Source organism: Convolutriloba macropyga, chromosome 4 (assembly GCF_964194025.1).
Source record: "Convolutriloba macropyga chromosome 4, txConMacr16.3, whole genome shotgun sequence".
Taxonomy (NCBI): Eukaryota; Metazoa; Xenacoelomorpha; order Acoela; family Convolutidae; genus Convolutriloba; species Convolutriloba macropyga.
Window position 1 is genome coordinate 80,514,103 of NC_134471.1, and position 17,066 is coordinate 80,531,168.

Consider the following 17,066-nt stretch of genomic DNA (forward strand, 5'->3'; position numbering starts at 1 on the left):
TATAGGTTAATAGGTTATCTGACCACTAAGCTGGGGGGGGGGGGGCAATTACTGCAGTATTTGTTCCGACCCTCTTGAGGGGGGAGGAACTATATACTCAACTGGATTTTTTTTTGTTCCGTGAATTTTCGCCGCTCGATATATTCATCGTAGAGAGTTGAGACTGGTATCATTAGAAAGCTCGTCCAGCGTAGAATATGGAATTAAAAAGATTTTTTTAATTTTCGTTTTCTACAGGGAGTTATCGAGGCTTAAACTTCTGAGAAAAGAAGAGTGAATTCACGTTGTTTTTATTCACATTTTCCGGAATTTTTGCCTAAATTTTCGTCAATTTTGCTAAAATTTGTTAAAATTTTTAAGAATAGTGTCGTTGATTTTATTTTTGAAGACGAACAAGCATTTTTGATTGTTTTGAATTAATTTTTTGGTCGAAAAATCTGGATAAACATTTCAAAATTTAGCCTTTTTCATCAACAACAGCACGAAATAAGCTACTTTAGTCCACTTTGATTAAATTTGCCTACAGTACACCCCCAAACAACACTCATACAATCTTTGTAGACTCAGAGGGGGGCTATTTCTACTTCAGAGTCCGCAGAGAGTGCCTTGTAGTTAAAACTTTGCCGTTTTTTGCTAACTTTACTCGTTGATTATCAAAAATGCAAAATTTATTTTGAGTTTCAACTCAGAAATTATCTATATCTACAACATTCGAAAAATCAATTGTTCTTAACGGACAATAAGTATTAACAGGGGTAGTTTTGGGCCATTCTTGGACTGTTACAATCCAAAAAAAATCGGGTTGTAATCAGTCCGTCTTTTTTTTTTTTAAAAAAAAAAGGCTTTTTTTTAATAATAAAGAACAGAACATATCAAATCAAAGCTCAGGAGTGATAGGTCCAACCAATTCGCTTGCTAAACAGCTCCAGGCTAATGCATTTAGTTTTTTAATTGAAAGTTTATGGTCGTTTCTTTTTTAAAAATAATTGACTTTTCAATAAATAATGGCTTAATTAACTTTTCCTCTATTTTTTTCTTAATTTGTTCAACTTCCAGCTTAGTGTCAGCAAAAAAAGACTGCTTCTTCTTTCTACTGAGTTAACATTTAATCTCGGTTGCAGTTTTAAGCCTGAAATTATTGTTTTCTGGCTTTGATACTACAAGATTTTAGATTTTTGTTTGTTTTGATATTTGCCAGTTTTTCACGTTTTCTAATTTTGTCACATTATCACATTATTGACAGTTCTCATGTCACCTTATTAGCATTCAAATTAAAGCACAATTGAACATATTAAAATCCTGAAAGATATAAATCATCGTTTTAATGGCCTCGACGCCTCTTTCTTGAAGAAATCAATTGAATTTTTTAATTTTGTCTTAACTGTCATTTATACTTTGTCGTTTCGGTCGCATGAAATTTCCTGTATAGTGATAGCTTTCATTGGCTTTTCATGGAAGAATAGAAAAACCGATATTCTGATATTAGCAGATAGCTGATGGCTTTTATGACTTTCAAACCCATTGTTTTCCAAAATTAAAAAAAAACTTTTTTAACTTCGCAATTTTGTTCTTTTTATGTTTCTCTTTGTTACCAAATCTCGTTAGTTGATTACAGGTCAAATATGACATTATGGGTGTCAAGGGAATAAAAGGGCTTGGTGTCCCAAAATCTTTTTTTTAAAGATTTTGTTATGACCTTACTGGCTTCGGCACCGCTTTTTCACAAAAAAAAATTAAATTTATTTGATTTTTGTCATATTTGACGTTCTTTTTGTAGATGCAAAAAATATTCTGGATAATTACAGGTCTCGAAGGTTTCCTTTTCATGAAAAAACGACGATATTTAAATAGCTCTTTTTGTAATTAATGCCTTTCATGACATTGAATGTAATTTTGTTTCGAAAAAAATTAAAAGTATTACATACTTTAGCACTTCGCTTTTTTGTCTACTTGTTACCTAGTCTTACTAATGAATGGCCACGTACTACATTATAGCTGTTTGAAGAAGGCGCAATCAAATATATTTTGAGTGCCAAAATTTGGCTTGACGGTTTTGACAGCGTTTTCTGGCAAGTTTCAATTGAAATTTTGTTTGTTCTTTGTTGTTCTTTTCAGCCGCTCTAAAAAATGAATAAGGTCAGGTCCTAATGCCCTTCTATAGAAGCAGTGGTAATCGCAAATTTGTGGTAATATTAAATTATTCCTAATGGTATTCATTACTTTGAAGTTAATTGTTTCAAAAAAATAATTTAATTTTTTTTACTTTTCTGTTTTTGTACTTTTTTGTATAATTGTTACCAAAACTTTTTATGGACTGGTCGCATATGTTTTCTGGTGATTTGTAAGTTATTTTTGTTTAGTTTCAGGTTTATCTGACGGTATGTTGACTTTGTTATTAAATTTAGTTTTTAAGAGGGACATAAATTTTTTGATGTAATTAATGTTTGTTGTTGTTGTTGTTTGATTTTGCTGTTCGTTTTGACTCGCTTTCTTAATATTGACATATTACAGCAATCTAATGCATCAATTTTTACTCCACTGAGTTATTTGTTTTGGAGGTTATCTTATCGTTCATACAGAATTTTTTGAAAAAGACTTGGGCTTTTTTGGGATTCGCAAAAAATAATTTTTGGGTTTTTCTATCTGTTCCTCATTTGGTAGACAATTATGCCAAAATTGTGGATGGGCGGGGTCGGAACCTTATGTGCCATTGCACATTACCGAGCCGCCTTGTTTGATTCTAGATAGACAGATTCTAGCTCTTTGCGCAACAATGATATCAAGCATAATCAATAATAAAAAGTCATTGCTACCAACACATTTGAGGGCACGGGAATTTATTTGCGCACCCGAGAAAGTGAGCTTAAACGCACTATCAAGATATGAGTCAATTAAAGACCCGATTGTTTAAGTACTTAATCAACTTAATCAGTGTATGGAACATACAAGTGATTTGCAAAATACCGATTGTGGGGTTGCATTTTTCATCCGGCCTTTTTTCGTTTTAGTGCTCTTTACAATAGCAAAAAATGAACTGTCAGCTCTTTCTAATTGCCAGCTTTGTATATTCTGGGATGGGTTTCAAACTATCAGGAAACAAGTCACTTTAATGTTATTAATGTGCGTTAAATGTTGTACATAATACATAGGATTTCTCTTACAAACTGCTAAATTCAAGTTCACAATCGTGATGTTAGAATTTATTGTTACAAAATCTCTTCACAATAGGCTGTTCCTTCGCAACAGTAAGAGCAGGACTTAAATCTGTTGCCTTTTTATTCTTTGCTTTAGTTTTTTACAATTCAAAGAATTTGAATTGTATTGGGGCGCTGTCTTTTTTTAAGATCTGTTCACACATTTTCATGATTTTTGAAGTCAAATTGGAGTAGTGATTTTGGTCACGCCGAAACAGGAAATGGAGCGAAAAAGCGAGTGGTTTTGCGGCGTGAAATTTTTTCGCTCCAAATTTAAAGTAGAGTGAGAAAACGGTGTTTGAACAAAAATTCGCTTTCTCGCTAGTGGTTTTTTGTTCACATGCGGCAATTTCACTTTGATTTTTACTGTTTTTTCGATTTTTTAGATCGGATTTTTTTCTAAATGGTTTTCCTAATCCATTCATAGTCCGTTCTAGGTCTAGTTTTCTGTTTAGTCAATGAAAATTCTTTGAATTGTACGTCAGGACTTGTCCTGCTATGTTTTTTAACTTTTTGGGTTTTAATCTTCCAGTCATCCAAGTTTCTTACCTGTCATAGTGATTAAATATTTTTGAAGCTTCATCACATGGAACTTTTTAATTACTGATTCGGTTGAGAAAATTATAGCAGTAGATATCGAAATACAATGAGCACATTTGACGCATATCAAACCAATGCCTCAATTTATCTGTTCATTCATAGGTTTCAGAATGTTGCATTCTTATTTCTTACACGGAGTGTTTCCTCCACTAGACGCTTCATAGTACTTTTCAGGTCCACGCTGTGTAATACTCGATGAACTTTCGTACACTATCAAAAATTGCGATTGACGCGGCAACTTTAGAGTCTTCAATTATCGCAAAAAATCAACACAACGTTCAGGCAACTACGAAACAGCACATTAAAGAAACAGACAAAGGCAAAACAAAGAGAATCAGTTTCTAACCAATTGAATAACGTGAGTTCGACGTCAAAACCTTCCTATTTTTTAAATTGTACAATAATTTTATGCTTTAAAAAATGGTTATGAAATCAAAATTGAGCTCAAATGACAGACAAGGAAAGCTGCTTCGTCGAAACTAATTACTTTATTTCAGCTTAGAAGCTTTTGAAAAGAAAACCTACTTGAAATACTTCTCCATAACAATGACGTTGATTTTGTTCAGAATTAACCCGAAGTGATCACGGGTTATCAAGGTCAGATCTTGAAACGCCCTCGACGCCGACTCAGATTCAGTTAGAATCGAGTAAAACAGTCCAAGACAGACTCTTTCATGGTTCTCATTACTCCCGTTGGCAGAAGACGCCAGAATGTCATGCATTTCCTGACTGGACTTGGCTGGCTGGTCTGGCTTTTGAGGTGCAACCAGGTTCCGGACGAAGGTTCCATGCAATTCTAGCTCTTCTTCTAATCGCTCTTTAGGTTCTACTTTTGTTATGTAGAACAGACCAACTGGAGTTGGTCTCTGATGCGCTACAAACGACATGTTAGAAAGCACAGAAGATTTTCATCAGGGTGTTTTCATTTTAAATAATCTGAAAATAATCTCTTAAATTCGTTTTTAGGATTTTTATGTTTGGACTAAAATACCTTTATTCTTTCCACATGAGAAAATAGAAATTGTCTTTTTGAGAATTGAGTTATTTCAAAATATTTCAAATAACTCTGAAATCAATTTTCAGAGAGAACAGATACCGTAGTGGAAACCAGTTTCGCTAAAAGTTGAAATCAATTTTGAGGGTTGAATTTCGAGAATAAGTCTTTCGCTCATTCAATTCGAATAACACCTTTTTTGGTTGAAACCAATTGCACATTTAAGAAAACTGAGAGAATGAAAATTCTCAAATTTGAAATTTAAAAGCACATGTGCTATATTAATTTGGTTTGATCAGTATCACCAGGATGTTTGAGTAATGTGCAACTTAATGTTTGCTCTTGAGAGACTAATTGATAATAAAGGCTTCAAGCGCAATTAAAAAAAATGAAATAATTCACATTCGTTCAAAAATTCAATGTTTTTAAATTTCCGCTTGAAGCCTATATTAACAATTACTCACTACTGATGTTGAGATTTTGAACAAATGTGTTATTTCAAAAAGACCCAAATAATTTTCGAAGAAAATTATCAGTCAAAATGTTTAAACGGCATTTCAAGCAAATTCTCAATGCGGCACTGTTAAAGGAAATCAATTTCACACAAAATAACAATCTAAGGAAAAGGCTATAATCAGTATTTTCTAGCAACTGATGAAAGCACAGCTGATTAGAACTATATGTCTCAGGAATACGATAGACTGATACATGCCAGAATACGGACAGAAATAAAAACACATGAAAGTTAAACACTTGATTTTTGAAAGTTAAATCAAACTGAAAAAATTAAGGAGAAAAACAATAACATTTCCTTGTTTTGCATAAAACTATTCAGCTATCCTCCCGTATAGATAAAATGTAGGAACATAGTTCAAAGATTGAGGACAATTAAAAAAATTTGCAATAAAACTAAATTTTTCAAACCTGCACTTCTGAAAAAAATTTGCAAAAGCATCCTAGAACCGAAACTTCCCTCCCTTTTTAAATAAAGAACGCCACAAAATCATGCAACTATTAGTAAAAAAAAGATCTCTGACAGTGCACAAAAAGACTTTCTAGTAATTAAATCCAAAAACAAACAAAAAACAGAAAAATTAGGCGGACTGCCAAAATTAGGTAAGCAGCAAAAAAATTTTCACGTTATGGAGAGGCATTACAAAATATCAAGGTAAATTGTGATATGCAGTGATTTTTCAAAATTTTGAAAAAAATGCTTCAAGATCCAAAAATAAACAAATTAAATTTAAAAAGCCAAAAATGAATTAAAAAGTTGGGAAATATGTGCTCATTTAAAATTTAAAACGTATTATTAGACTCTCAAAAACACTGTGGTATCAAGTCCAGAGGTTCACATAATAATACAGCTTCTATTAAAAATTATTTCTTCCAAAAACTAAATAATAAGCAAAAAACTGGGCCAATTGGACGAAAAATCGGCTTAAAAAGGTTATCTGCATGCGGCATTCTGTCAGAACACACTTTTCGAAGTCGAAAAGTCATTCACTGATCGAAGCGCATGATCAAAAAACGTCTCTCGCGGACCCTTTCGCTTTCTTCAAGTCGTGAAACGCCAAGAGCACCACAATATAGCTCCGTTCAGCTTACAGCTTCGCAGCTATAAAAAGGAATTAAAGTGGGGGCAACTAAACATTCTAGAACTAAAACGGACGAGCAAAAATTTTGTTTAAAAAGGCACAAAAGACTGAAATAATTGCTTCCGACGTTGTTCGAGAGCAATTAAACAGTTCCAGTTGACAACAAATGGCATCAATGAGGCCAAAAATATAAAATTATCAAAACTCAAATAGGATACAAGCAAAATCTGCCTCAAAAAATAATTTGAGAATACGATATTCCTCTCAAACTGAAAATTTCAAATGCGGTCTTTCTATAATAAATTTACACTGAAATGATTATTTGTCATTGAGTATAGAATTGTAATAAGCAAACAAAATTACAATCCACTAACGTTAGAAGCAGCTCTAATTTATTGCCGTATTCAACCTGCTTTGTTTCAATCGTGGGGGGCTTCCAATGACGTCATTAGAGGTTATTATATATTATTAAGATTTAAAAGTTAAAAAAAAAATTACACCCATTCTCGCGAATTTTTCATTTAACTCATAGTAAACTGCTGCCAATTGAATAGAGAGAAATTTAGGTCAAGCAATACGCAAAAATGCAAGAGCGTAAAAACCACTTGAAAAACCATCAAGCAAAAATTTTACATAAAAAAGACACACTTCGCTCGAGAGCAATTACCAAACAAAGCGTAATTTGCGGGTTTTATGAAATTGATAGTAGCATTTGGCATCAGGCTATTAGTCCTCTCCAACTTATTTAAAGTCTGGCGCGCACATACCAAAGTCGGCGTGAATTTGCGCGTCTCGCTCAGAAAAAAGTTCATGAAAATATAAATAATTAATTGGTCATGAACATATTTACAAGATACTTACATTTCAACAGCTAGCAACACAGATTCTCAACAACCTTCTTTCCATATATACAGCAAAAGGAATTCATTCGAAACAAGGATTTGAGAAACTTTCCAACTCCATTAAGTTTTGAAAACCATTATCAAGTTTATGATTATTTCGAAATCATTAAAAAATTGCCAACTGATCTTCAAACTCTTGATCACTACCAAACATAACTCGTAAAAAAATGCGTGTAGATGCAAGATAGAATTAGGATGCCAATTCTTGCGCCGTACGTCGGTTCGACTTTCTATTCGATCCATCCGCTGATCGTTTACTGCTATTTTGGTTAATAACTGCAGCTTCGCCCAAATGCAACGCTGGTTCCAGTTTCTTCACTAGAGCGTCCATTTCAGGCGTCATCTCGTAAGGTGTTCCGCTCCCAGTCGCAGCTGACTGCTTTTTAGACAAACGTCTCTGGAACTGCTGGAACATCTCGTGTGCCTTCGACATGTCGCCCTGAAGACACGAACTTTCATACCTTTAGTTTTATCAACTCTTTTCATGTATAGCCTTCTGCAGCCTGCTGAAGAACTTAATCATACCTTTAACTTCAAGAAAATTTATTCTTCAGCTGTTGTAATCACAATCACAATTTAATCGCAATTTCATTTTTGAGAAAATGGCTTAAATTCTATTTCGGGTCAAGTTTCAACCATCATCATTTAAACCCCGATTCTTCAACATTCCACGCCGATTCGGGTTGAAAAAAAGCTGTCACCAACTATATCTATAACTCTGCTCATCATCAATTCTTGCTAATCATCATTTCATTTTGCTCTGGCAGCAGTCTCTGGGTCTTGACTATTCTGCAAGTTCTGTTTTATGTGTTACCAAATGTGGTTATTGCATCTCAGTCAAGTTAATTACAAAGGTAGCCAAATAAAGTTGTTCAAGCTGCATGTCCAAAAGAGGGGGGGGGGCGTTCCCCACTTACATTTTGATAAGCAAATGCTGAATAGTTGAGAGGTATGAGAGGTTCCTCCTCGTTCAAACCCATCGCACTCACGTAACACTTCTCCGCATTCGATCTAAACATACAATACAATATAACTGGTTATGTTATAACTTGAAATAACTTTTATCTATTCGCTATACACAGGTATTGACACCGTATTTCTTCTATATTAGAGTTGAAGTGTTCTTTTAAGCAAAGTTGTAATCGCATGGAGATAATCTAGCAAACAGGCCATGCCGTAAACCATGTCAACTTATTACAGTTGACTAAGCACTATCTATACCCACATTTAAACAAAGACGCAAAATTAATACTAAAAAGACTTTTAAAATATTAATTCCAATTTCAAGTAAACAACACGATGGCAAGAGGCGCACAAAAAAAGTCAACAAGTAAAAAAAAGTTATAGTCAAAATTCTGAGGCTCAAACTTATAGTCTTTCCATGATACGCCTACATACATTTTTATGAGATTACTAAAAAAAATTTACCAGCAAGTTCAAGACTTCCAATCATATGGTAACCTTTTGCAGAAAACTATTGCGAACAGATAGCCATTCTGGAGCTCAACTTGAGAATTATTTCTGGAGTTCAACTTGAGGAAAAAATACACCATTTTGAACAAATTTTAAAGATTATTACTGGCCGTCAGCTTTCTGTTTTCAGGTAAAAACATTTGATAGCACTTTGAAAAGTCGGACTGCGATTATCCCAACGAACAAATCAACTGATCTGAATCTAAATAACTAATTACATTACAGAGCAGAGGTATACCCAAATCGTCACGGGCAGATATGCCCGATGTGTGTATCTCGTGTTCGTTTTTACTATGTTAATACATTGAAAGTGGTACAATATTGCGGAAAATAGCTACTTTAGCAGAAACCGGCAAAATGGAAGGGAATATCGTCTCCCGTGTTTGCAAAAGTGTCCTAATTTTAGCCGCGGAATATAAGTACAAACTTAATAACCTATTTTTCGCGCGAGTTGTATCACGCATCCGCTCCATTTATGTATTGATTTTTCGCACGCAATGTAGCTCGGTTTCGCATATAATCCGCAATTAAGCCTAACTTAATTAATAATTATTTAATTAAGCCTAACTTATTACTACTAGTACTTTATTACTACTTATAGTACTTTATTACTACTTATTACATCTTACTAGTACTATTTATTACTACTTATTAAAATTGGCCAGTCCCACATTGATATACGAGGCCTTTGATGTGCGAGGGATTTTTCTGAAAAAAATCAGTTTTTGTGGTAGCATGTATTTAAAGCACTTTAAAGCTTTGAAGGCTTCAATTAAATCTTTATTAAAGTGCTTATTGCATGCTAAAAATGCGCGCGAATAATAGATACCTAAATTGAGCGGAAAAGTGCTACAAGATTTGTTACCTAATTTTCGCACCGAATGTTCTTTTATTTCGCAAAATTGGCGGAACCCCTTTTGCGAAAAGTAAGATACAAAGGATGTCACTTAATTTCGTTCATTGTATGTAACTAATTTTCGAGCCAATTTTACTAAGGCGGAAATTTCGGGGTATACCTCTGCATCGTAATGTATAGGCATCAAACAGTCGCCACGATTCAGTCGAGCCAAATGACTGATAATAAAACTTGCATCAGCCATAGGGAGACGGTAGAATTAATGCAAGAGGTTTAATAAGGGGTTTTAAATCATATTCTTAGAGCTTATTTAGTCCACCAGTAAAATTTAGTTGCATGAAACCCATTTCGGCTTGCTTTTCATTTGACTTTTAGTGAAAAACGGCCACTACATGAGTCCGTCGGGCTTAAAAATCTGAATGATGGAGCAATTTAGATCAAAATTCATGTGTGACTAAAGTCTTGAATAGTCAAAATGTACCCATGAAGGTTTTTGAAGCCTCCATTAATAATGAAGCTATACTATCTCTCAACCTGTTTTTTCTTCAAAAAAATATTTAAAGTCAACCCTTGCTTTTGGACAAACGGATTGGTGTTATTTACCATTTTGTTAGTTCGGCGTTCTGGCCAAAACTTAAAGAGGTCACCAAATCCTCAATAAGTATTTATACTTTCTAAACAAATTTCTTCGATTTTGATTCATGAGATACTGCATAACGATTATTGTAAAATGGGTGGGGAAACGTATGCGGCGTTAAAGATGGAAAGAGGCGGAGTAGGGGGAGGAAACGTGGGAGGAGGTTAAAGGGGGAGGGGGTACCTTTAAAGCGCCGCCCTTCAAATCATGAAATTCTGTCAAAATACTTCGTTGAATCTCATGATTAGATACTAGTAACTGTAAGGCAGTAAGAGAACTTAATGCCCTCCGGGCTTTATCTGTTTCTCATTTTTGAGGACGAAAAGGCAGAAACGTAAGAAGACAAATTGTTCAAGAAATAAATCGCATTAAAAAGACCACAGGACTAATGTAGTTGCTTAAAAATTTGTTTGATTGGAATTTGGAAGCAATTTGTTCATTGCCAATCTATTGAAATTCATGAAAATCTATGCACCGAGGCGATACTAATATATTGAATTATTAAATTAGGAGACAAAATCCAGAAAATATGTCAATTTGATTCCGTACAAAAGCGGAAAAAAGGTTTTCACAAGGTTGATTCAAAACAACTAAAAAAATTGTCGAACATAGGACGTGTGAACTGGTTTGCAAAAATTTGGTAGTTCGCGATTTTTTCCGTTTCTCTCAAAAACATGAGCTTATATGCATCAAAATTTTAAATAGGATGACTGTTTCTTTAAAATAAATGTATACTGGTAATCTGGAGAACAAACGTAGGAAACCAGAAAACTTCGAAAATGGGCAGCTTCTTTTTAGAGCTAGTGTGATCTACAAGGTACCCCCATAGATGCCGATTAGCTCGAAACTTTAAAATTGACTGGAAAAATGAGTCGCACATATCCCATTTTCGTTCAAAAACCTACAGTAATTATTTCTAAAAAGCGGGAACCAAATATAGTCAAATACAATCCTTTTCCTCTGAGAAATAAATTGGATAAAGATTTCAGGATTTCAAAATGTACCTCGATCACTAATCACTCAGCTATCCGGCCTCGTCACTGAAAAGTCACTGAAAAGCAAAGCGAAAGAATGTTCTAAGACAATTGTTTAACAAAAAAAGAGCGTCAGACGACATAGCATAAGAAAAAATAACAGGACGCGTCCTGATTTACAATTTAAAAAAATTGAAGCGACTGAAAAATCCTGAAGACAAAAATATCCTGCTGGAAAAACAGCTTCCGATAACAAGCAAATCATAAACCAAGACCTCTACGAAAGTAAACAGAACACTATAAAAATCGAAAACATTTATTTCATTTCTTTTTAGCAACATAGTGTCCTCGAAGTTATCAACACAAACGACATATGACAAAAAAAAACGATTTTTCCGAATCTCATTGAAAATTAGTGGCATGAAAGTCAATGAAACACGCAAATAAATCTTGAAACCTTTAAAATATATTGTACTATCTATCAAGAGAGGACATATCAACTTTGATGGAAACAATTGGGTGACCGCACAACTAAAGTAGCAACAAATACAGGCCGCAATCAAAAGTTAGAAAATTGTCGAAAACAAATGAACGCAAGCCAATTCAAAAATTCGCAAAAAAGTTAAACCATTACAGAAATTCCATTAAGCCTAATTGGAAAGCCAATGACACTTAACCCGATGAGACCAACCGACAGAACAACAAAAAACAATTACAAAAAAGTTCAAAATCCAAAAATATCAAATACTTTTTAAATAAGTCGTGCCAGAGCCGTGAAAAAAGTGTCAGATATGACAAAAAAAGATAAAATAAATTCATGTACGACCCATTTGGGAGTGTGGAAATCAGTAATTATTGGGATTACGTGAAAATCAAAAATCCATTAAAAAGAGGCAAAAACCGAAAAAAAACTAATATTTTTGAACGCTAGTGGTGTCAAATGAGACTAAATGACAGAAAAAGGAACAAAAGATTGGAAAATCCAAAAAATTGCAAACAATTTTTTCTAAAACAGTTAGTGTCAATGCCGTTAAATACGTTATTTTCAACTCAAATCAGCAAATACAAAAAATCACTTATTTCATGAACACAAATATCGCCAAAGTCATCATCGCGAAAATCATTCATTGCCTTTTCAGGTGTCAAAAGGGTGCAATTATTAATTATTAGAGCATACGAATTGCTATTTAAAATTATTCGTAAAAAGACGAAAAGAAAACTAGCGCTAAGAAAAGTCAAATTTCCGCAAGTGGAAAAAATTTGTTTTAACAACATTTTCTTCATTCTACAACAACTTTGAAAAAATGCGACGCTTTAAAACTACTCGTTTTTCGCTCCTGTTACTACTCCAGCGTGACTAAAATCAGTACTGCAATGGAACTTTTCATTGACAGAAAGTAAAAAAGTGCGAACAGATCTTTGAAAAAAGGAAGCATAACAATACAATTCAAATTCGTTGAATTGTAAAAAAAAACCACGATCAGCGCAATATAGCTCCGCAGCTATAAAAATGGGCTAGCATAAAGCTCTCCCATTTCTAAGGTCGTACACACTTTTCAAGCCTCATTTAACCACAAGATCCAAACTGAGTCACTTACTTGTCCTCCAGATTAGCCAGAGCAATGCCCAGCAACATTAGGGCCATTCCACATTTGGTGGAAGTAGCGCCAGACAGTGAGGAGGTTGAGGCGGAATTCGCAGAGGATGAGGTGGCAGATAATCCACCGCTGATTGAGACTGAGGCACTCAGATAATTAAACGCACTGGCGTGTTGGCCTGTGGTGAGGTGGATTAGACCAAGGTTGTACAATACCTGCAATTAACACCACGAAAATCATCAGATAAATCAAATCAAAATTATTCGATAATACATTATCATATTAGCGTAAAAACTATTAGCAACTCCTGATTAAAGTCGTTTAGTTGCTATCAGTTGAACGATCAAGCCAATTTGGTGTTTATTTCTATTTTCCCATAATTGATAGTAATTTACCATAATTGACTTGAAATTCCTTCAAATTTCCCAGAAGACCAAGTGATTTCGATCAGACAGGCAAAAATAACCGGACCCGACTGAAAATTATCCCGTACAATTCAGATAGCAATTATGCATTAAAAGAGAATTCCGATCTTAATCTCCGAATATTTGTTCCCGTTTTACATCCCATCATACTCAAGCCTTCGTCTGTCCCGACCTTTTTCTCCTGAAGTACTTACAATTTCTGTGCCTTGTGATCTTGTTTTATATTATGAATCGAGCAATTATGCTGACCTTCCAATCAAACGGTGCAAGATAATTAGCCCGTTTGAGACAACTGATAGCAGCCACATACTTCCTCTTGCCAAAGAAACACATGCCAATATTGTTCCACAATGGAGCACTCTCTTTACTCTTCAAAGCACTTATCCTGTACTTGGTCAGTGCCACCTAAACCACACTGCATTTGAACAAAGGTAGAATAATTCAGATCATAAAGCAGTAAAAAAAGCTACAAAGATAATGTCCTTAACCAGAACAACAGCCAATGCCGTCGATTCAAAATCTTACCTGTTTCAGTAAATAATAAACAAGAACACTATTAGACGGTTTGAAGATTCATCAACAAAACGGGGCTGCCATTTAACTACTACTAGTACAAAATCTAGGTTGTTATTTTATCTGGTAAAAATCTAGGCTGGAAAAGTTGTCTACAGTTGTGCAATAATCTTTATCAAAAGTTGCAGTGAGAGATTGCGAAAGTTGAAAGAACAATTGGTGCCAAATGTTGATAACGTCATCATTTTAAACAAACCGTTGAAAACTCTTTTCTATCAACTTATAGCGATCACTGCTGCAAATTCAAGTCTTGTTTAAAGCAGCTACTGAAAAATTTCCTAAAAATATTTGATAACTGAACACAGCATACCTCGAAATCGCCATGTGTCTGAATGATACTGCCAGCGGCCAAAATGGCTTTTGAGTGAACTGGATCAAAGGAGAGAGCGGAGCCAAGATTCTCAAATGCCTTCTGGAAGTCACCGGTTTGCAGATACAACAACCCCAATGTGGTCAAAAGGTCAGGGTTGTCCGGGAAGTATTCGATGGCCCGTTTGTATGTTTCAATTGCCAACTCAAAGCTGCCTGAAAAACAAAGATCCAAAACTCCAAATCTGTTTAAACGTAAAGCTTTAATACCTACAGACTTCTATCCTTGCTTACTCGAAAGAAAAATTGATACATCTACTTAAAAAACGCAAGATCTTGAGATTTTAGGCAAATTTCTAAAATTGACAGCATCTTTAAAACATCTTTCGCACTCAAAACCAGATAAAAATCTTTATTTTGTACCTATTTGAGTTTTCCTTGTCAAGAACCTTATTTATATCATATCAAGATTATTTTAGGATTGTTTGTATGATAAAAAAACACCCTCACTATAAAAGCTGTCCCATGAAAAGAGTAAAGGACAAAACCGTATATCAACGCTAATATTGTTCAAAATATTTAGAAAAGGCTAAAGCGGAAGACCCTACACAAGGTTAATTAACCAAAAAAACACATTCCACAAAAAATTATTTGTATCAAACTATGCGGCAGAGAGATATGTGAAGTCATATTTATTTACCTTCCATTAAGTAGACTTTGGCGAGCATGACGAACGTGAAATGATGTTTGCTACAGGATATAGCCTGTTTCAAGCACTCCTTTGCTAGCTCGTACTGTTCACGGTGGCCCTGAAAAACAATGGCCATGAAAACACGTTCATTCAAATCAAATTTCTTGGTCTTTGATTTCAAATCTAATGTTTCAGGTATGGGTAACCACAATGTCGAAATTTTGAAAAATTGTGAGTTAGAATTCAATTTGAATGTTATGGGTTTTTCATTCAGAAGGCCTTCTCCTTTTTGGAGAGAAATTCGTATCCGTCTTTTGCGAGTTAGTTTACAGAATTGTAATAAGATCGTTTTACCGTGTTGTTTATTCAGCATAAAGTGCATTTCAATTTATGCGCAAGTTGCTGTTATAATTTACTTTGACTGAATATTAGCATGCAGCCCAAAATAAATCGATCGTGGAATGAATTCCAACATTGTCAGTCTTGTTTTAGAGCTAATATGACAATAGAATTCGCTCAATTTTAGTTTCAAATTTACTCGGTGACCAGACCTGCGACCCCTATAGCTAATTATAGGCAAAATATAACCGAAATACGCATTATATTCCGTTCACCTACTCACTACCGTCGCTGTTTCAATTACTAAATAAAAGTTCGATCATTCAGTTTCACATACTGCGAACGGTCTGCGATGAAACTTGCTGTGATCATGAAAAAATTTCATCTAACTCCAAATTGTTTTTGTGGTAGTGTCGAAAGCCTTTCGAATTTCAATCATCAATTCTTTAGCCAGAAAGGGCATTCATCGAAAACTAATATTGATTGATGTATTCACTGGTGAGTTACCTGTGATGCTAGGTAAATATGACAGATTCCCTGGTTATGATAGATAGCCCAGTCTGGTTCCACGCTCAACTTCGCAGCTTCCATGTAGATGTCTATTGCTGCTTTGTGACGACCTATGCATGAAATGAATGTCCACTCAATAATGCTATTTCGATCGCACAGCTGCATCGATTTCTAACTTCAGATCATGAGTCCATACCGAACAAAACGGAAGAAAGAAAAAGTAATTTAAAAGCAACCACCCAGTCCCATTATTTTATATTTAACCAATTATATTACTGTATTTAATATCATTGTATTGTATTTCACAGTATTGTATATCATTGTATTTTTAAATATAATATAATCACAATGGGGCTATATCGTGAAGCCCCAACAATAAAGACACACAGAGATTTATGATCAGTAATGTGGAGGAGGTAGCTCGTTTCCATTTGTGCCCCCCCCCCCCCCCGCTTGGTGGGTGCATGTTTTGGATGTGTTTCTAAAACTCTGATTCAATCTTTCTTGCTTCTATATGCTTCTCGCCAATAACACGTTTTATAGTATATTATATTACTGCATAACGTAGAGGGGGGGGGGGCATGGACATAAACGAGAACGATCCACGAGGGGGACAAAATAGATCATTTAAGTCAACCGGTCCCTACCAAGAAGAAACAAGGATCGTGCAACTTGTTTCAAGTTTCCAACGTTGTTGGGTGATAGAAAGCAGCACGTTTGGAACATCTCGAGTGACTCTTGGATTTTGCCTTCCACACGACTGATTAATCCCTGCACATATAATGCGTATTCACATAGACCACTTGACTCTTCCAGTCTTGCCTTTATCACAGCTTTGCATTTCTCGAAATCCTTTTTTACATAAAACTGATGAATAAGCCAGTTGCGCCTCTCAAAGGGCGCAATATCTGGAGCTTTTTTGTGAGACGGAAAAGAGACAGTGGGGGTTCTCGTCGGTGATGTTGGTTTCTTCTCAGTTGGCAAGTCTTCTAGCTTCTGTTCTGGTGGGGGAGGTGGGGGAATGGTGTAATTTGTTTCACCACTTGCATCCATTGTGAACAACTATATCATTTTATCTTGAAATTATCTCACATTATTTTTTTGGTGAAACGTAAATTTAACGATAATAAAGAAGAGGCTGTACAATGTCATCCATGTGCATCAAATCACACAGAATTATTTGTACATAAACCGATGAGCATCGGAAAAATTGATCTCGAACGACAGATTTTGAAAATAAAACTTAAACGTTCAACAAAGTAAAATTAATTTTTTTAATTCAAATCTATCCGTACACTCTATCGAAAAAACATCTTAAACCACTAAACTACAGAACACCAAACAGGTCTTTCTTTATTCAGACCTTCAAAAAGTTTCCTATTTTTCTTTCAACAAA

At 34.8% G+C, this 17,066-nt stretch overlaps 2 protein-coding genes across 2 annotated transcripts in view; both read right to left on the reverse strand.

Moving 5' to 3' along the window:
* The window catches only part of LOC142337924 (integrator complex subunit 3-like), a 180,240-nt gene extending 175,514 nt beyond the window's left edge, over window positions 1-4,726 (reverse strand). Inside the window, exon 1 of the mRNA XM_075387563.1 lies at window positions 4,320-4,726. Within this exon, the coding sequence (XP_075243678.1) occupies window positions 4,320-4,681 (362 nt within the window). The 5' untranslated portion in view covers window positions 4,682-4,726. The remainder of the gene's footprint in view (window positions 1-4,319) is intronic.
* Window positions 4,727-7,194: 2,468 nt separating this feature from the next.
* Window positions 7,195-16,782, reverse strand: LOC142338700 (BBSome complex member BBS4-like). Its single transcript, XM_075388573.1, has 8 exons — window positions 16,318-16,782; window positions 15,668-15,780; window positions 14,831-14,939; window positions 14,132-14,346; window positions 13,498-13,653; window positions 12,824-13,038; window positions 8,203-8,296; window positions 7,195-7,724 (listed from the first exon to the last, which is right to left on the reverse strand). Exons 1-8 carry the CDS (start codon window positions 16,721-16,723, stop codon window positions 7,476-7,478), a joined length of 1,557 nt encoding a protein of 518 aa, XP_075244688.1. The 5' UTR covers window positions 16,724-16,782; the 3' UTR covers window positions 7,195-7,475.
* Window positions 16,783-17,066: the final 284 nt, after the last annotated feature.